At 36.5% G+C, this 21755-nt stretch overlaps 1 protein-coding gene across 2 annotated transcripts in view; it reads right to left on the bottom strand.

Annotated features, from left to right (window-relative positions):
- Positions 1 to 21755, bottom strand: part of ECHDC1 (ethylmalonyl-CoA decarboxylase 1) — a 36275-nt gene that overhangs the window by 1894 nt on the left and 12626 nt on the right. Inside the window, exons 4-5 of one of the 2 annotated variants that reach the window (XM_065888997.1) lie at positions 15226 to 15278; positions 10552 to 10632 (exon numbers count right to left, since the gene is read on the bottom strand). In XM_065888997.1, the coding sequence (XP_065745069.1) occupies positions 10552 to 10632; positions 15226 to 15278 (134 nt within the window). Of the gene's footprint in view, positions 1 to 10551; positions 10633 to 15225; positions 15279 to 21755 lie in introns of those variants that run through there. The other variant, XM_065888998.1, reaches the window with a different exon arrangement.

Raw genomic sequence — 21755 nt, 5'->3', positions numbered from 1 at the left:
CCAAGTAAGTTAGCTTCATTATGTGTGCTCTTAACCTCACAGTACATAAAATAGTTAACTAGATGAGTGGAAGCAGGGATACCATTAAAGTTGATAGTGGCTTGGGTTGGACTTGAGTGATTTCCTATAGCAGGGATTCATTTCCCCCAAATCTTGGGACTTTTATGAATAGGGGGATTAATAATCAAGTGGAACAATAAAAGGGAATAAACACAAAGAGATCAGTGGGCACAGCAGTCACATTTGCCAGTTAAATATGTGTATAGTATTAATAGGCTGCATAAAGCTATACTGTTTAGAGAATGCAGCGTATGAGTTTTATTTGGACTGCATTCTTCAATGCATTCACTATGTTAAAATCTCTAATTTGGACCAAAAGTCATGTCTGAATTTTAATTTTTTAGGAAAAATTATTGCTTTCAAACTACTCATTACAAAAACGAAGACTTTAAGATAGTTCTGGTTTTCCAAAGAGTTCAATGCTTAGCTGCAGGTGGTTTGGTTCTTTTAGTACCAAGAACAATAGACTTTCAGTCTCTGACCCTTTAATCAAGAGAAATATTCCAGTAGAGAATTCTCACAAAAGCCTATTTACTAACCCACTGGGAAAGAACTTTCTCTTCACAGCTGTGAATTCCTGTAAGAGAAAATCTGCCTCTATTATGGACAACTGCTATTAGAAGCAAATAGCCATGAAAATAGTAGTTTTCAATAAATTATTTTTAAATGGGAGGGAAGAAAGAACAAGTGTCTTAATCTGAATCTAGCCCCAAGTTGTGAGAGGAGTACTGTCTTATAATAAACAGAAATCAAGGTCAAAAATTAAGAAGGTAGAATAGACATTACAATAATGTCTAATAGACTTGGAAATAGGAATATTGTTAATATTGAAAATCCTATAAAGCTTTTCACAGAATAAATGTGTCACAGTTCCTCATTATATACTGGAATTGACACTGATGGCTCAGATCTATGCCTACAGTACAGAAAAGGATTATGTCAGGGAAAAATTCATTTAAAATCAGCTGAACATAAAAGTTGGTTAAAGTTCTAGATGTTGGGATAATGTAGATGAACTTATGACAACAAAAGTTATTATATATGTAAGCATATTTATATTTGGAATTATTTGCTTCTAAAGAAGAATGTTTATTACCATCTTTATACCATGTGTGGTTTTTCCCTTTTGCCTTATTTTATAAGGTGAGGTATGATTTTTTGAATCATATAACTCTTAACAAATCCTGAGGTGATCTTTATAAAAATACCTATTGTGATCAAACTCTGACATCCATTCTTTACATGTCATGCCTAGGGTGTACTTGTGTACTGATGTACATATTATCAATACATTAGAAAATATGACCAAAAAATGTATTAGTGACAAAAGAACACAAAGTAGTTCAGTCTAACAATGAAAGAAATATGGAACATTCAGATGATAACCTTCCACAATACTCTTTGTTAACCTAAAAGTTAAATCTTCAATGGTGATAACCAGAATTTATGAAGAAAACGTCATATCAGCAAGATGCATCCAAAAACAGAAACTGCTTCCTGATAGGCCTTATAGGATTATACACTAATTACTGCTAGAGTTTAGATGCAGTTACCTGTATGTAATGTAATTTATTGCAAGGGATAATCTATTAATCTATGTAGAAAACTGGAAGACCTGAATCTTAAGATTCTGAAGCCTTATAGCCGACTCATTTATAAAACCATGTTAAACTCTTTTATTTTGAAAAGTAAAAGAATTACAAGTATCATCTGTTTATTAGTGTCATTATTATTAGCAAAGTTGAAAATTTCCTGCGACACCTTGGGAGAGGGGAGATGAGGAAATTTAATCAAATATGGATATACCTGGTGTTACAGTATGGATGCATCAGTGTTATAGGAAAAACTACCCATAACTTGAGGAAGAGTATCACCTTTGACAGGTGTTGCAAAGTCAATGTTGATACCTGAAAGGACTGTTCATTGTGCTACTACTTTCTGATGAGTTAGCTATAAGTTGCAGGAGTCTGGACAAATGTATTCAAGAAAAACAATTTTAAAACAATTACCAAATTTTACTAAAACAGGAAGATTTTTAGTAAAAGTTATAAAAAAGTTTTTAAAAACTGTTTATTATTAAAGAAAGGTACTTTTACTGATCTCTGTGGCAAAGAGTTAGAAACACATAAATAACTGCATTGGGATAGAGTAGGAGCTTTGATGTGAAGTGCATAAATGTAAACCAGACTGACTGCCTGCCTTGGCCACTAGACCGGCTGCATTTTACACCTCGTAAAATACAGCAAAGTAAAAGGACACATGGTATAAAGAGGATGAGGAAGCGTAGATTACTTAACATCCCTGGGCCTCAGTATGCTTGTTTATAAAATAGATATAACAATAGTACTTATGCCATAGAATTACCATGAGTATTAAATGGTTAATATATGAAAGTTACTTAGAACATATATACACCACTATTGTTTTAAACAGAATCTTAGAGGAATTGTGTTTATATATGTTTAAAAAAAAATCAGTGTGAAATTTTCTGTCTGAGCCACATCTATAGAACACAGTATTATTTAGACTTTTATTTGGAATATAAAAATTGTATTTTGTAGCCTCACAATGTACATATTAAACTATGTGTACTAGCTTTTATTATTATCAAGTTGGTTACATTAATAGATAAGTCACTACAAATACAGCAGTGTTTCTGCTAGAAAGACATTATAAAGTTGTTTCCTGGACTAAACTCACTCAGTCCCTAAAGTAAGAGCTATACTCGCACTGAAGTCCAGCAAATAATGATATACTACCTTTCCTCAATATCTGTTAATGGAGAATACAAAATATATACAATTTTTCATTTCCAAATAAAGGTAGAAATAATACTGTGTTCTGTTATAGATATGGCTGAAGCAGAAGATTCCAAGGTGATTTAAAAAAAGAAAAATAGACATATATCTAAGACTAACTTAAGGAATATCGTGCAATATAAGTAAAAGCTGAAATATTTAAAAATTTTAAAGAAGGCAGTCCTGTTACAAAATTAAATCACATGATATAAATTTGAAGTCTGAAATCACTGATTTAAATAAAACTGTAGGGCCAGAAATTGCTGGTCCTTTTACATGGTATTAAGAACGAACCAGGCTTCCCTGGTGGTGCAGTGGTTGAGAATCTGCCTGCCAATGCAGGGGACACGGGTTTGAGCCCTGGTCTGGGAAGATCCCAAATGCTGTGGAGCAACTAGGCCCGTGAGCCACAACTACTGAGCCTGCGCGTCTGGAGCCTGTGCTCTGCAACAAGAGAGGCCGCGACAGTGAGACGCCCACGCACCGCGATGAAGAGTGGCCCCTGCTCGCCGCAACTAGAGAAAGCCCTCGCACAGAAACGAAGACCCAAATACAACAAAGCAAACTGGTGATATGGGGAAATATGGCACATAAAATTATATAATAGCAACAACATATCTGACCACAAACAATACTTTAAAATCATGCTTTGAACACAGACACTTATTTGTTTGTGCATGTCCTTTCCTAGCACCTCCTTCCTCATGTTTTCTACCTGCCATCACAACATAAGACAAATTATGGAAAACAGAAGGAAAGACTCCAAAGATTCTCCCCATAGCTCACTGTTCTGATTTCCTGCTCTCAGCTGACTGTTCTCATGAGGCTCCGTGTATTTTATGCAAAGAGACTGCTTGACTAAGAGAGTATGTGGTTGAATGAGTGAATATTGTGTGTGTGTGTGCGTGCGTGTGTGTGTGTGGTGGTACAGTGAGATAGAAACAGACAGTAACATGTTTTGGGAATATAGTCTGGTTTTAATACTCAGTAATCCTAGCATGCTCAGAGGTGCATTTTCTTGATATCACAGGCTCTAAAATAAGTCTTTCCGCATAATACAGTGATAACTACAAAACAAAGCAACATGCGTGGGCAGCGTGACTGCTTCCTAAGGTGGACATCTCATATTTAGAGAACAGGCACTGCCACAGCAAAAATGGAATTTGTGGGCTTCCCTGGTGGCGCAGTGGTTGAGAGTCCGCCTGCCGATGCAGGGGACGCGGGTTCGTGCCCCGGTCCGGGAAGATCCCACATGCCACGGAGCGGCTGGGCCTGTGAGCCATAGCCGCAGAGCCTGCGCGTCCGGAGTCTGTGCTCCGCAACGGGAGAGGCCACAAGAGTGAGAGGCCCACGTACAAAAAAAAAAAAAGGAATTTCTTTTCTAATGACTCTGGGACGTGCTGGTTGGTGTGTGCACGTGCACATTTGTGCAAGTGTGTATGTGTATTTTGTGTTTTACTTGTTAAGTTAGTATTTTAAGAAAAGAGCTACCTACAGTAGCTCCCTTTCTTTGTAATATACTTTGAACTAATGGGTAGCAGCTGGAAATGCTAATACCTTTGGCTGAGGGTTATTTATATTCATGAAAGCAATGTTAGAGATTGAAAACAAATTAGATAGGCAGGCTCTAAACTGCATAATTGAGAATCTTATTTGTCTAGGGAGATGGAGGAATAAAAATGTTTTTCATCCAGTGTATAAACAGCTAAATCTTGGATACTCCAAAGAAGAGCAAAAAGAAAATGCAGACAATTCACACACACACACACACACACACACACACACACACACACACACACAAATACACATCAATGAACATGTGAAAATTTATGCCTCACTGAAACCTTTAAAAATTGCAAATTAAAATAAAATTTAATTATCAAAATTAGAAAAGATCTTTTAAAAGAGTAATACTCATTGTAAGAAAGGATGCTCTCAAACAGACACTCATATACTGCTGGTAGTTGTATAAATTGGCAGAATCTTTCCTGGAGGATAACTTGGCACCATATATCAAACACCTTAAACATTTTCACATCCCTTGACTAAGTACTTGAAGTACTTAATAAGTACTAGGATTTATTCTAAGGAAATAATCCAAAAGGACAAAGCCTTATTTATAAGGCAGTTATCACAGCATTAATCATAATAGAGAAAAATTAGGAACAACCAAAGGAGGATATTTTAGTAATCCAAACTGATGGAATATTTTAAATTTATTAAATTCATGTTTTCCAAGTACATTAAATATAAACTATATGTCATATGATCCTAATTTTTAAAAAATAGTTATACGTCTGTTTTAAAAAGATGTGAAGAAAGCACACCACAGTGCTAATGCTAATTATCTCTGAATGGCAACAACTTTAATTTTTAGTCTATAACTAACTGTACATTAAAAAAATTTTTTTACTGTACAGTAAGGTATATTTTACAATATGTAAAATATTTTTGAAATAAGTATTTTCAAAATAATCTAGACCTTGTTATTCAATGTGTGGTCTGTGGACCAGCAACATCAGCATCACCTCAGGCTTCACCCCTGAGATGAAATCAGAACTGCATATTAATAAAATCCCCAGGTGAGTCATATTCACCAGCATGCACACATATCCTTTTACAACCAGAAAGCACGATAAACATTTTTAAACTATCATCACCTGTATTATTTACTATTGATGTTATAACACAAACTTATTGGCTTAAAAATAAATTATCTCAAAATAAATAAATAATCTCAGTTCTGAATGTGAAGAACTCTGACAACTAAGTGCAGTACATGACCTCGCAGTGGAGGAAAAGTCCAGGAGTGCTCTACTGGGTATTACTGCTGAATCGACACAACTGGAATATGGATAGTATGTTCGATAAAAGTATGGCACTGATGTTAAATTTCCTGCATTTGACAACTATGCTGTGGTTAAATAAGGAAATACTCTAGTTCTTAAAAAATAATATATATTTATGTGAGTACATGTGTGTTTAAAGGAGTAAAAGGGCAAGATGTTTGCAACCTACTCAAATTTCTCAGTATTATATATATATATATAAAACATACATATACACACACACACACACACACACACACACACACACGAGGTGAAAAACAAAACAGCAAGGTGTTAGAAATCGGTAAATTTAAGTGATAATATGTTATAGGAAAATTCTCTGTTCATTCCACGATTGGTTCCGGGACTCCCCACATATATCAAATCCTCAGATGCTCAATTTCTTCATATAAAATAGGGTAGTATTTTTATGTAACCTACACACATCCTCCCATATACTTTAAATCATCTCTAGATTATTTATAGCTAATACAATGTAAATGCTATGTCAACAGCTGCAAGCACGTGGCAAACTGAAGTTTTGCTTTTTGAAACTTTCTGGATGTTTTTCCAGAATATTTTCAATCCTTGGTTGAATCCTTGAATTTGGAACCCGCAGATACAGAGGGCTGACTATATTTCCAAACAAAAAATGCAATTCCAGTTTCCAAATTAAGTAGCAAAAACTAAATATTAGACATGTAATTAAACTGTTTACATGCTTTTGATTGCCAAAAGTTGATGCTGAAAAGCCAAGCAGTCTGAGTTTGTCATTTTCTATTTTCTAGGGTAGTTCTGAGAGATTTTCTTTTCTCTCCCCTTTGTCCCACCCCGACCCCCTTTTTCTGAATGATATGGAATAAGACAGAAAGCAGAATCAAGGAATGAGTGTTCTAAGTACCTCCTAAAACACATTCTGGAAACTTGAGCTTGAAACCAATCTAAGAAACCATACTACAGCTACACTTAAAATAATGTTTATATCAACGAACCTTTATTAATTTGGTATATATAGGAACTCTTATTAATGTTGTCTAAAAAGTACCTAAATAAAAGTTTAAAAAGAGTTACAAAGGTAGCTTAGAGTAACAAAGTTACCAATTTTAATTGGTGATCAAATAGGAATATAAAAGCAAAAAATCTGGCAATATTCTCTATGCCAAGCCCATACGATGTAGGTAGAATGGTCCCACAAAGATGTCCAGGGCCCTAATCCCTGGAAGCTGTGCATAGTAAACATAGTAAAAGGGACTGTGCAAATGTAATTAAGGTTATATACACCAAAATAGGGGCATTATCCTTGATTACCTGAGTGGGCCTAATCTAACCACATAAGCTCTTAAAAGCAGAAAACTTTCTCCAACTGGAGTCAGAGGGATGCAGCAGAGGGGAAAGTGAGAAAGATTCAAAGTACGAAAGGAACTTAACCCACCACTGCTGAAGGGGGGCCACATGGAAAACATGAGAAGGAATGCAGGCATCCTCCAAGAGCAAAGACTGGCCCCTGGCTGACAGGCTGACAGAAAAACAGGGACCTCAGAATTACAAGTGCATGGGGCTGAATTCTGCCAGCTGTAACCAGGATGGACCTGGAAGTAGATGATCCCTCAGAGCCCAGTCCAGCCAACATATTGATCTGGGCCTTGTGTGACCAGGTTTAGAGAACCCAGTTGAGCCCAGCCAGATTTCCAACCTATACATCTGTGAGATAAACTGATGTTGTTAAAAGCCACTAAATTTGTGGTAATTTGTTATGGCTGCAATAGAAAACTAATACTCAAATATTTTCTTAATTTATATTTCATTCTAGATATTTTAATTAATCAAGACAAATTTAAAAATTTGAAGCAAATGATTTTAATACAATTCTAGCTTTTTATTTCCTCATCAATTTTGTCACTAAAGGGAAAGATAATGTTAGAGTGACGAGATTGTGAGCACTGTAGAATGTCATTTTTTAATTCGTAAGTTAATGTTTTGCTTTAGAAAATGTTTTTAAAAAGCCATTTTCTTTAAGAAAGTTTAAATGAAAATTATGACTCAATTGAAGGCAATTTAGTATGAGGGTCTATATATGCCATGTAGACCTGTTTCTGACATATTAATTCATTACATGTATTATCAGCTGGTGCTTAAAGGGTTTTGGGGCAGGGAGTAGGATAATGCTAGAATGGTGCATGAGCTCAATTCTTTGGAATATTCATATTAAGATTATTTCTCTTCTTCTGTCAGTTGAGTGAATTCCAGGCAACTCTCCAAGGTAAGAAAGTTAAGCTAAAAAGAGCCAACCTACGGAAGGAACTTATCTTTTTAGCAGAATGCTATGAAAGCTTTTGGTGTTTTTTTAATAACAAGCAGGTATTTTTATAATATAATTTGTCATAGAAGATAACTGACAGGGTACTGATCAAGTTGGGGGGAAAATGAGCTAGCGTAATTTGTGTTGATTTATCACTACCTTGTAACTGTGGCTAGTAATGTACTTCAGTATACAACCCTCTCTATTAGCCTTTATCTTTTAAGAACTCTTGCATTTAGTATAAAGATTTAAAAGGGCTGAATAGTCTAGGACAGTGCTTTTCACACTTCTATTGTGAAGGATCAGTTTCTTTTTTAATTTCTTATCAGTTGTGAATCAGAAATTTTATAAAATGTAATAAAACTGTATTACTAGAAAAACTAAACAAAAACCCAAAACATACAAGTTTCTTAAATGGCAGTGCCTAGATAGCCATGGTGCTAAACTATGTTTAATGAATGACTCTACTGAATGCAATTTAATATGAGGGTCTGTATATGCCAAGTAGTTGGTCCACAAATGAATATGTCTTCATTGGAAAAGTGACTGTATCTGGTTATGTTACTGAATATATCTGATGAGGGCAGTACCCTCAGACAACTCATAATCAAAAAAACTAAATATTTTATGAGGCTCTAGGAACACATGACACTTCATTCAGAGAATAACATAGCAAGGTAAATTAGCAGTATTAAAGGACCAAATAATCTCTATTTTTTTCTTTGATTTTGCCTTTTGGCCTAAATCCTAACTACACCCAAACACAGGTCAGGAATGAATATAAAGGATGATGCAAAAGTCTAATAAATGCTTAAAGATGAACAACAGACTATGTTAGAGGGTACACTTTCTCCAGAGTGCATCTATAAAGTTTTAACTTGCACTTACTTTTATGCAAAGAATGTTTTTTTTTTATGTAGAGAATTTTTAAGTGTAATAATGTATACTCACATATACCTTAGGATTCTTTAAATATATTAAATTATACTTAAATATATACTTTATATCTTATATATCTTATATAATTATATATTTAAATTATATATTCCACAAGTACCTGTGTTTCAGGGTAAAGTGAGAAAGCATTTAATCCTTTCACACACAGAGCATTTATATTTAGTCTCATACTGTCCATGAAGCCAGTAACTGCTTCCTCCTCACAGAATGAAATGTAGCTTCCTGATGCAATCTGCACTGATGACAGCAGGGGTCACTGTCATGTGAAATCGCCATTTTTCGTTGTGTACAAGAATCCTCCCCAGTTAGTAAGTACTAGTTTTCAGAGAGACTGGGATCTTTGTAAATTGTCTTATACACCAAAACTATTTTAAAATCCTGACTTATGTGAATATAAAGTGATATATTTCAACTTATAAATTGAAACCTGTCATAAATTTTATTAAAAATTAATATATCAATAAAATGTTACTACTTTGCATGAATTAGCTTACTGAATCTTTCCTCATAGTATTTCTATTAGTATATGATGCCATTTATATTAAGTTCAAAAAGAAAAAAACAGAATATATTGGTTACAGAATAGTTAACTTATAAAACTATACAGGAAAGTAAGAATGTAATTATCATAAATTACAGGGTAATAGTTTCCTATAGATGGAAATGAAGGGTCTATGACTTAGAAGGTGCATGTATGGGGGTTCAGGAGTACCGGTAATCTTTCAATTCTTTTTTTTTTTTTTTTGCGGTACACGGGCCTCTCACTCTTGTGGCCTCTCCCATTGCGGAGCATAGGCTCCGGGCGCGCAGGCTCAGCAGCCATGGCTCACGGGCCCAGCCGCTCCGCGGCATGTGGGATCTTCCCACACCGGGGCACGAACCCATGTCTCCTGCATCGGCAGGCGGACTCTCAACCACTGTGCCACCAGGGAAGCCCCAATATTTCAATTCTTGACCTATAATATGGTTACATAGGTTCCTATTTTGTAGCCAGTCATTAAACTGAACATTTATCTTTTATACACACAAAACCAAAATACAGAAGGCCTTATCAAAACTGTGTCATTCCTATAAAGTACAGCTAGCCAATACTAAAAAGAATTCTAGGGATTGAAAGGTTAATTGGTCCCAAATAACTTTCTCTAATTGAATTCCCTAATCAGCCCAAAATCCCCACAAAGTTACTACAAATCACAGTAAAGATAGGAAATAGTTCTCAGAAAACCTCTTGTAAGAGGAAGACTTAAGCAGTCTCTTTCTCTATTCTCTTTATTTCTCTGGGTTTTTTTAGTTCTTTACTTTTCTTGTATAATTCTTGGGAATCTTAAAGTTTCATATATTTTCTTGGTTTCCTTCCCCAGGGACTTTGCTAATATGGATTTGATTTATTCAAATCCTTTTGTTAACTTTTTGAAATGCATAGTAATGAAATAATTATGGAGTTATACTAGACTGACTAAAATTATCTACTTTAATGATTGGCAAAAAGAAAATATTCACTAACTGATTATCCTCTTTAAGAATAAATAAAATATTGATATTTAGGCAAAAAATGAATTTGAGCATGTTAATTACACCTGTGCAAGGAGTCATACAATTCTTACCCTACCTGAAATCACATGCTGTAGTAACCTCTGCTCCTCCACCCAGGGCCCGACCTTGAACTAGTGCAACACTTATTAAAGGAAGTCTGTATATTGAAGGAAAAAGGAAAAATGGATGTTAATATTTTTAATTTTGATATTAATTTACAAATACTTTTAAAACTTAAGATGCAGTAGAAACAAAATTACTGAACTATGTTTATAAAAATAACCACACCTCAAAGTATAGAACTATTAGCCAATGTATCATGAGCAAAACAGTATAATAATGAAGACAAAATAATTCATACTAAATGCTATGTAAGGTTATCAAAATACCTCCCTAAATCATTATATATTTTTAAACTATAGACATATCAACTTTGTTCCAAATAAATGGATGTTTTTGTATAATGCAGGCACTCCTCATTTCATTGTGCTTCGCTTTATTGCGTTGGATTAGGCTTTGGCTAACAGTTAGCCAAGTTGTGAATACAGAGGAAAAGTTCTTGAAGGAAATTAAAAGGGCTACTCCAGTGAATATATGAATGATAAGAAAGCAAAACAACCTTACTGTTGATAGGAAGAAAGTTTTATTGGTCTAGATAGAAGATCAAATCAGCCACATTTCCTTAAGTCAAAGCCTAATCCAGAGCAAGGTCCTCACTCTGTTCAATTCTATGAAGACTGAGAGAGGTGAGGCAGATACAGAAGAAAAGTGTGATGCTAGCAGAGGTTGGTTCATGAGAATTCAGGAAAGAAGCCATTTCCGTAACATAAATGTGCCAGATAAAACAGCAAGTGCTGATACAGAAGCTGCAGCAAGTTATCCAGAAGATCTAACTAAGATAATTTATGAAGGTGGCTACACCAAACAACAGATTTTCAATGTAGACAAAACAACCTTATATTAGAAGAAGATGCCATCTAAGACATTCATGGCTAGAGAGAAGTCAATGCCTGGCTTCAAAGTTTCAAAGGACAGGCTGACTCTCTTGTCAGGGGCTAATGCAGCTGGTGACTACTAGTTGAAGCTAATGTTTATTTACCATTCCGAAAATCTTAGGGCTTTTAAGAATTATGCTCAATCTACTCTGTGCTCTATAAATGGAACAACAAAGCCTGGGTGACAGCACATCTGTTTACAACATGTTTTACTGAATATTTTAAGCCCACTGCTGATTTACTGCTCAGAAAAAAAAGATTCAAACTATTACTGCCCAGGGCTTCCCTGGTGGCACAGTGGTTAAGAACCCACCTGCCAATGCAGGGGGCATGGGTTCAAGCCCTGATCCGGATAGATCCCACATGCCGCAGAGCAACTAAGCCCGTGTGCCACAACTACTGAGCCTGCGCTCTACAGCCCACAGGCCACAACTACTGAGCCCACATGCCACAACTACTGAAGCCCGCGCACCTAGAGCCTGTGCTCCGCAACAAGAGAAGCCACTGCAATGAGAAGACAGCGCACCACGACAAAGAGTAGCCCCTGCTCACTGCAACTATAGAAAGCCCGCACACAGCAACAAAGACCCAATGCAGCCAAAAATAAATAAATTTATAAAAACCAAACTATTACTGCCCACTGACAATGCCCCTGGTCACCCAAGAGCTCTGATGAAAGTGTACAATGAAATTAATGCTGTTTTCATGCCTGCTAACACAACATCCATTCTGCAGTCTGTGGATCTAGTAATAATTTTGACTTTCAAGTCTCATTATTTAAGAAATACATTTCATAAGGCTATAGCTGCCATAGATAGTGATCCCTCTGATGGATCTAGGCAAAGTCACTTGAAAACCTTCTGGAAAGGATTCACCATTCTAGATGCCATTAAGAACATTTGCGATTTATGGGAAGAGGTCAACATATCAACATTAACATGAGTTTGAAGAAGTTGATTCCAAATCTCTTGGATGACTTTGAGGGGTTTAAGACATCAGTGGAGGAAGTAACTGCAGATGTGGTGGAAACAGCAAGAGAACTAGAACTGAAGCCTGAAAATGTGACTGAGTTGCTGCAATCTCATGATAAACTTTAACAGATGAGGACTTACTTCTCATGGATGAGCAAAGAAGGTGGTTTCTTGAGATGGAATCTACCCTGGTGAAGATGTGAAGACTGTTGAAATGACAACAAAGGATTTAAAATGTGAAATAAACTTATTTGATAAAGAGCGGCAATGTTTGAGAGGACTGACTCCAATTTTGAAAGAAGTTCCTCTATGGGTAAAATGCTATCAAACAGCACTGTATGTTACAGAGAAATCATTCATGAAAGGAAGAGTCAACTGATGCAGGAAACTTCACTGGTGTCTTGTTTTAAGAAATTACCGCAGCCATCCCAGCCCTCAGCAGCCACCACCTTGATCAGTAAGTCGCCGTCAACACTGAGACAAGACCTTCCACCAGCAAAAAGTTTACGATTCACTGAAGGCTCAGATGATGGTTAGCATTTTTTAGCAATAAAGTATTTTTAAATTAAGGTATGTACATTTTTTTTAGACATAATGCTATCGCATACTTTAATAGACTATGGTAGAGTGTAAACATAACTTTTATATGCACTGGGAAACCAAAAACTTCTTGTGACTTGCTTTATTTCAATATCGCTTTATGCAGTGGTCTGGAACCTAACCTGCAATATATCTGAGGTAGGCCTGGATACAGCTCCTGGAACTTTTCAGCAGCTGGCAATCGGGAATAATTCAATGTGATACTTAGTCCATTTTTATTGGTATCAAATTATGGATGGGAAAATTAAGGCTGTATCCAAAAGGAAGAATTGTGGTACAGAAGATTGAGCTCCAGAACTGTTATTGAAGGTTCCTATCAAAAATGTTTTCATTACTCACTAAAATGATCCAGAGACTGATCCTATATAAAAGAATGGTTCTGAAGTAAAAATAAGTCTTGGGCTTCCCTGGTGGCACAGTGGTTGAGAGTCCACCTGCCAATGCAGGTGACACAGGTTCGTGCCCCGGTCTGGGAAGGTCCCACATGCTGAGGAGCGGCTAGTGCTGTGAGCCATGGCCACTGAGCCTGCGCGTCTGGAGCCTGTGCTCCGCGACGGGAGAGGCCGCAATAGTGAGAGGCCCGCGTACCAAAAAAAAAAAAAAAGTCTTAACATTTTGTGTTTGCAAAGACCCACTTTGCAAAGTGTATTTAAACGGTGAATTTAAAATGTTTTGAAAGTACAGAATTTTTTGTAGGTCTAACCAAAATGAAAAGGTGCAGGTCTAAAGTAATTGCAAATTTCTTAACACACACTGCATCCAAATAAAAAGGATTTTTTTGGGCTTCCCTGGTGGTGCAGTGGTTGAGAGTCCGCCTGCCGATGCAGGGGACACGAGTTCGTGCCCCGGTCTGGGAAGATCCCACATGCCGCGGAGCGGCTGGGCCCGTGAGCCATGGCCGCTGAGCCTGCATGCCCGGAGCCTATGCTCTGCAATGGGAGAGGCCACAAGAGTGAGAGGCCCGTGTACCGCAAAGAAAAAAAAAAAAAGGATTTTTTTTTTTTTTTGGCTGCATCAGGTCTTACTGGCAGCATGCACGATCTTCGTCGAGGCATGCAGGATCTTTCGTTGCAGCACGCGGGCTCTTCCTGGCAGGGCACGGGCTTATATTTGTGGCATGTGGGTTTTTTTCTCTCTCTAGTTGTGGCACACGGGCTCCACAGCACGTGGGCTCTGTAGTTTGCGGCACGCAGGCTCTCTAGTTGAGGTGCGTGAGTTCAGTAGTTGTGGCACATGGGCTTAGTTACCCTGCAGCATGTGGGATCTTAGTTCCCTGACCAGGGATAGAACCCACGTCCTCTGCATTGTAAGGTGGATTCTTTACCACTGGACCACCAGGGAAGTCCCTAAAAAGGATTATTAAAAAAAAAACACCCAAGTTTTAAGATTTATTTAAGAAAAAGTCAAATGTATGTAATAGGGAGAAGTAGGTGAATAGGAGCTAAGACAATGAAGAAGGTATTTTAAACAGTAATGTTGATTTCACTTTTCTTTTCTAGACTCACATACAAAGAGTACCAAAAATACAGTGATGTCCAATAAACAAGTATGCTAAATAAATATGAATTTCCTTAGTTATAATTATATTTAAATTGTTTACATTCAGAATATAGAAGTAGAAAGCTAATCAGCCCTATCATTTCACAGTTTGTAACCCCAAATACAAAATGACAGGCCCAAAATTTTCTCATTTTTCTTCCTCATCTAGGTGCAAAGTGAATCCATCTTCTTCAGAAATCTGTAAAAGCCTTCTCCAATTGGGAACTCTTTTTCTATCTCCTTGCAGATACAGACCACTTCACTATACATTCTACTAATTTTGAATATTAGGTAATCTTTATGTGTCATCTCTTGACCAGTGTCTATTCTGCTCTAGTAACAGTATTTAACCTTCCCATGTCTATACCTATATATAACCAGATTATACCTAAGTATCAGCTCTTTAGGGAAAAGTGCTATGTCTTTAATTCTTTTTATCTCTCATCTCTTATTTTTTAAGAGATATTCTTGTATGTCCTTCAGTAACATTTAATTATATGACAATCCTTGATGGCACAAATAGTTCATCATTAGAATAAATATGATTAGAAAGTCAGTGACTGCTTTTTAACTACTGCAAATCACAGAATGAAGAGCTATTTTTGGTTTATTAGAAATTATATTTTAAAAACAAAGATACATTACCTCATAAATCTTGTTAAGGTGTTTTGCATGAACATGCATACGGCCATTCCATCCTTTAAATAAGAATAAGCACAAAGATACAATGCAAATGTATTATATAAGAAATTATTAAAAAACACTTTCAGGATTTAGAAAGTAATAAAGTCAAAAATATACCAAACTTTATAAAATGAGGTTATCATTTAAAACTCTTTGAAGCTGTCTGAAATGCAAATGATGCAGTATTTAACTGTGTGGATCTTCCTTGAGCTCAGCTTTGCATGCGCTATTAGTAAAGACTTAGATGTGAGAGAGAGTAACTCTCACACCTAAGTCATATACCCCAGAAAAGAGGGGAGTTCTACTCAGGGTAATTTGGAGGGAAGAGGCATAAGACAAACCCACCTATTATCCCAAACTCTGATCCCCTAAGAATATAAACATAAAAAACAAGTTTCCTAATAGTAGTGTAAACTCACTGCCCCTTCTTTTTTCCCTCATATACTTTCTTCAACTAGTATAATGTGGTCTTCAGCCTTCTCTCAAAAGACTCTCCTCAAAGGTTTCTAATAATCTCCTAATTGTTAAATTAAATGGCTTTTCCTTATCCTCATCTTCCTCTGTGTCTCCATAGTATACATAGCATCTTGCTTTGACCAGTTTCTGCATTTTGATAGTCTCAGTTTCTAGCAACATCTTCCACTCCTGATCCCCTTCCTATTTCTTTGATTGTTATTTTCCAGTTTTCTTCTTTCTCTCTTTTTATTCAGCTAAATGCTATTACCAAAAATCCAATCCATGATTCTCTTTCTCTCCTTTATCTACAATTGTTCCCTTGGAAGTCTCAACCATTCCCATTGCTTCAACTACTGTTTTCATGTAGAGTCCCAAAACCTGCTAGAAATTTCACATTCTGCTAATACTTCAAATTCAGCATGGCAAAACCAACTGGTTGTGAAAAACCTGGGTTTTAATCCTAGCACTGCCACATAATAATAACATAAACTTGAGCAGGTCATAACTATGAACTTCGGTTTTCTCATCCATAAGGAAGGAATGAAAATTTTAAAAACCTGTTCTATTTGACTTAAAGAATGGTTGGAAAGATGAAAATGTACCTAGATACTCTGTAAAAGGTCACAGAGTGAGTTCTGAGTTAATAGGAAAGGTTTTCTGGTCCAAAAGGCTCAGAATTTTGGTATTATCTTTAACTCTTCCATTTCACAGTTCTCCCATGCTCGATGAGTTAACAAGCATGTCCCCTCAATCCTTCCTTTGAAATATTTCCAATGCAAATCCCTTCTTTTTCTATTTTCTCTGCCGCAACACTAGCTCAGACTTGTGTTACTCATGCTTAGATTATTACCAACAGCCTTGCTTCCTAACTGGTCTCTCTATATTTAATTTCTTTTTCCTCTGTGATATATCTTGCATCCTGCCTGAAAAACCTCCCTGTAGGATGATAATTTCATATCACCAATAAAATGAAGTCTAAATTCCTTGGGAAGGATTAATCCCAAACTATTTTACCAACTTTATTGACTACTGCACCCCTCATCCAAGCATCTTAACTTCTGCAACAACAAACTATTTGTCATTCTTTTAACACCTTACAGTTACGGTTGTTCCTGTGTCTTTGCTTACATCATTCCCACTATTTGGGACAGCCTGTCCTTTTCTCTACCTATTTCAAGGAATGCCCAGATCAAATATTTTTCCATCAGGAGTTTCTAAATCCCACAGTAATAGTTTTCTCCTTTGTGTTTCTGCAGTATTTTTATTTTTCTAACTTAACTACAGAATTTATAGATTGTATACACTGTGTTTGGATTTATTATCAGTCACATCATCTCTACAAAATAAGGATAGGGAACATAATCAGTAGAATGTGGTCCCAGTTCCCAGTCCTCAAAAATCTTGTGAGAAATAAAGAAATGCAACATGCATCAAGGTATAGTATAATAAGTATTTTAAGAAATGCTTGAACAAGCTGAGAACAGTGGCAAATAGGAAACAATTCATTTCAACTAGGTTGGGGTAGTCGAGAAGGTTTTATAGAGGAGAAGGGGAGATGGCATTTGCTAGGCCTAGATAATAAAGTCTTTGAGGCTAACAAAATGCCTTCTTTATCCTCAGAAGCTAGTAGTACAATGTTCTGCATATAGTATGTGCTTGCTGAAGTTAACTGACTCAGATGAATTTAAGATGGAGAACTATGTTGATTCATAAAACAAAGGCAGTCAATGAGTAGTAAAAACCAGTATGATACAAATTTCCTAACTGAAAGCCTTTATCAGGAAGGTCAGTCTATACAATAAAGTGATGAGAAAATTAACACAAGCACAAAGAGCTAGAAGGTTTAAAACTAGAATAGTTTATATTCTATTAAAAATCTGTCCTATAAAGCCTGTTAAATTATCTCAACAAAGTAATTTTAATGGGCTTATTTTCTATTACTAGATTTTAGAGTACTTAAAATACTGATGGAATTATTTAGAATTGGTAGAAATAAAAGTGAAGCCGGTATTAACCTATGTACTATTATGCTTCTCATTCAAAAGATAAAAGTCACACTAAAAATGTTTAAAAGCAATATGGAATAATAGATAACAATACAGACTCTAGAGCTAAACTGCCTAGGTTTGAATCTGGGCTCTACCACTTAATAGCTAGTTTGAATTTTGGCAAGATACTTAACCTCTCTGTGCCTCAGTCTCCTCACCTGTAAAATGGTGCTAGTAATAGTACCTATATCTCATTAGGGGAATTAGTAATAAATAAGTTACAACACAGAAGAGCTTAGAACAGTGCCTGACATACAGTACCAGAACAAGAATGTTATCTATCATCATTATAATTAATATCAGTAATAGCAATCAGATAATAAGGTATGCTTTGGCTTTAAACGTATCATAGAGATTACACTGCACTAGCCAACATGACCTAGGGAGAAGAAATATTTAATTTATTAAATTTATTCCCCAAAGCTATTGAGCCAACAATGACTAAATGTTCAGGCTTCTTCCTAGGCTACAGGATGAAAATAAGCCAGTGACAGAGAAACCCTGACTTGTGATAGAATAAACTGAAAGAAAGGAACCAATGAAAATCTAGACCTACTCTGATGAATGAAAGATGGGAGCTTGGAACTTAAACTTAATAAAGGTTTTCAGAGCTGCTGCAGAAGGGGATACTTCCATCCTATCTGGATGATACCCTGAGACCCAACCTTCCTCCTCCAGCTCCTCCTAGAATAACAAAGATAAGACGCACAATGCCCAGCCTAAGTGCCAAAGGGAACTATCAACGTCATATTTACTCTAAACCACATGTATACTGAGTGGAAAAATGCCCAGCCTGTAAACATATCTTATCCTAGAACTGTTAGGGAACCACTGACAGAAATCATCTGCCCTGGCCATGCAGGGTAATAACTGCTTGAATGAATTCTCTCACAACAGGAGGTCCCGATAAGGAAAACAGAACTGACAAGCTACCACCAGCCGGAAGAGAGGCCTAAATGAGGGAGGAGATGCCAGCCCATAATATGTCCTGCCAACCTCCCAGAAATCCTCACGCTGGAAACCATCTTGACTGAGAGATGTATGTGCTGCCAGGAAGTGGACCAAATATGGGCACAAGCAAGCCGATTATCCAGAGACAACCTGGAAAGCTAACCCCATTACCATAAAACCTGAGACTACAAGCCACGTGGCAGAGCAGCTCTCCTGGGTTCCTTATACCCGGCTGTTCTCCGCCCAGGCACCCCTTCCTAGTAAAGTCTTTTGCTTTGTCAGTACAGGTGTCTCCTTGGACAATTCAATTCCGAGTGTTAGACAAGAGTCCACTCTTGGGCCCTGGAAGGGGTGCCCCTTACAGTAACATAACCATAAATGAGCCTCTTTTTTTTTCCCTAAGTGCTTGTTGTATATATTAATTTCCTCAAAATACATGGAAGGGTTTCAAGAAAATTATAATAGCTTGTCTACAAATTAATAAGGCTACAATGGAACTGTACAACAGTCATAGCAAAAGCAAAGTAGACAAGAACTTTGAGGTCGCTGTGGAAATTTAAGCAACAGAGAAATAGGGGACAACAGATTGGTAGAAAAGTAACAAGGGAAGTCAGCGGACAAAGGAGGATATTATCTTCCAGCTAGATTAAGAGTATAAAGGTTTCTAAAACGCCAGACTTTTCCTGGAGGCATTAAACCCATTCACTGCAGAGTAAGCAGGTTTTTATTACCCCAAATCTTACAGCTTCTAATTGGATTTTGATTATTTCTGCCCTCTGAAAAAAGACTTCTTTTAGTCTGCAGAACATTGGTAGTATCAATTCAAATCTTATAAATGGGTTAATACTTACACTAGATTTTTTCCTATTTTATTCTTTTTTTCTGTCCCATAACTTTTCAGGGCTAACGCTTGTGTTATGCTAATTCATCTCCCTGCCTGGACCTTCTCAACCAAGGATTAACTGCCTAATAGGAACAATCAGAGCTCTTTTCCTGCTCATTAAACAAAGGGTACCAATATGAAACCAACCTCTTAGAAGAACACATACATAAAGAAAAAAAAACTAGAATGACAGATAAGCAAATAAAATGTTGATGACTGTTGATACTATTATGAGTACATGAGGGTTTCAACGTATTAGTCTGAGAAGAAAAATATTGCCTGTCATATCACTAAACAAAGGATGTCACAGCCATCAGTCACAGCAGCCACTGCTGATGGTGAGCCCTGAGGGAACTCGGGATGGAAACAAGGAATGGCCCCCATCTAGCAGTCATTAAACTGCAGCCACCCCAACACTGCAGATTTAAGGAAACTCAGGATGAGAAAACACAGAACACTGGCCCCAGATAGCTGAAGTGCCTATCAAAGGAATGATTTCAATGAGCGTAGACTCTTGCACCTCCCTATACATAGAAAAGCAGTAAATTCCTTAACTTGATATATCTGGTTTTCTTTAATTAACAATAATCTTTTGACATTCCGACTACCTGCCCTTTGCTGAAATACTCCTATATATTCCGGTTCCCCCTCACCTCCTCGGAGCAGTTTCTCAGGGTTATTTGAGATGCTGTCTCCAGGCTTGAAGTCCTAAGAATGTCTGCTGAAAAATACATAACTCTCAACTTTTAGGTCATGCACTTTTTTTCAGTCGACATGTCTACTTTTGTTTATATTTGGTAATTTTCATTAATAAAATATTTTTTCAAAACTGAAAACATACAGTGGCAAAAACATCAACATAATTATCTTTTTAAAAAAAGCCATTTAATAATCACTTTCATGTATCTTATTATAATGAGAAGGGAAAGTAACCCAATTACTAAAATCATCTATTCTACTCATCTCATCATCCTCAGAAGAGCAAATTCACCAAATAAGCAGATGCAATGACGCATTTGCAACAACAAAGAGTAAGTATATTAGATAAAGAAGAGCTTTGTTGAGAGAAGGGCTGTTTATACTTAAAGTCATGTTAAGCATCTCAGAATCTCTCAGCTGTGAGGGACAGATGCGTTTATATGTGCAGCTGCAATTCATAAACATGTATGAGCCTCAAAAGTCCCAAGGCCATTGAAAATTTCAGTTTTACACATATTTATAGTTACTTCTCAGGCATACAGGAATATGTTCTAGATGAGAAATGGAAATAGTTAACAGGAACTTTATGTAAGCTGCTTCCACTTCTTATTAATTCTAAAAATCATCATGTGACAAATACACCATACTTTATAAATATTACTGTTTCTTAATATTATCCATAAAGAGAATTTACTCAAATTGTTTATTTCCATGCTATATATTTCCTATAACTATGACTAAGAACGTTTCATAAAAGTACAATAAAGGAACCATCTACACAAAAAAATGCTTTAAATAAAATAAGGTATTTTAAATACCAATCTGGGCTTGAAGCATACACACTGTAAAGCAGAATCACAATTCCAGATTTTTTTTTTTAATGAGACTGGCAGATGTGCATAACTACAAGGGACGAACACCGGCAGTGTTATTTAAGCATTGGGGTAACACCACCCGAGTTCTCAGCTGTTGATCAAAAGTCAATCTTACTCTACTGCAGGCATTCAAGACCGCAGATTACTTGGAGAATGTCCTTACTGGAAAGAATAAACTTTATTTAGTGATCCCTTACCTGAAGTCTGAATAAAAATGATATATATTTTCCTACATGATTTACATCAGGCTGGCTACATATATGTGAAACAATTAGCATATCTCCTCTTTTAGTTTTTACATTTATAGGGAAAAAAATTCCTGGCCACATGATCTAGTTAGACAGCAACAACCTTCTAACTAGAAGAAAGCAAAATAACCTTTCACATTTTTAGGGGTGTTTTCCTATCTGACTGTAAGGTCAGGCCACTCAAGATAGCTGTTCTCTGGCTCTCTATACATTCCCTGCTCCACCAGTGCCTGCTTTACCTACACCCTACTCACATGACTGACCTTCCTACATACTTGCCCCAGGCCCCAGCTAGTGACTGTTCCTAACAAAGGGGTGGTGAGGGGCGTGC

Source organism: Phocoena phocoena, chromosome 12, assembly GCF_963924675.1.
Source record: "Phocoena phocoena chromosome 12, mPhoPho1.1, whole genome shotgun sequence".
NCBI lineage: Eukaryota > Metazoa > Chordata > Mammalia > Artiodactyla > Phocoenidae > Phocoena > Phocoena phocoena.
This window is presented reverse-complemented; position numbering and strand designations above follow the sequence as displayed.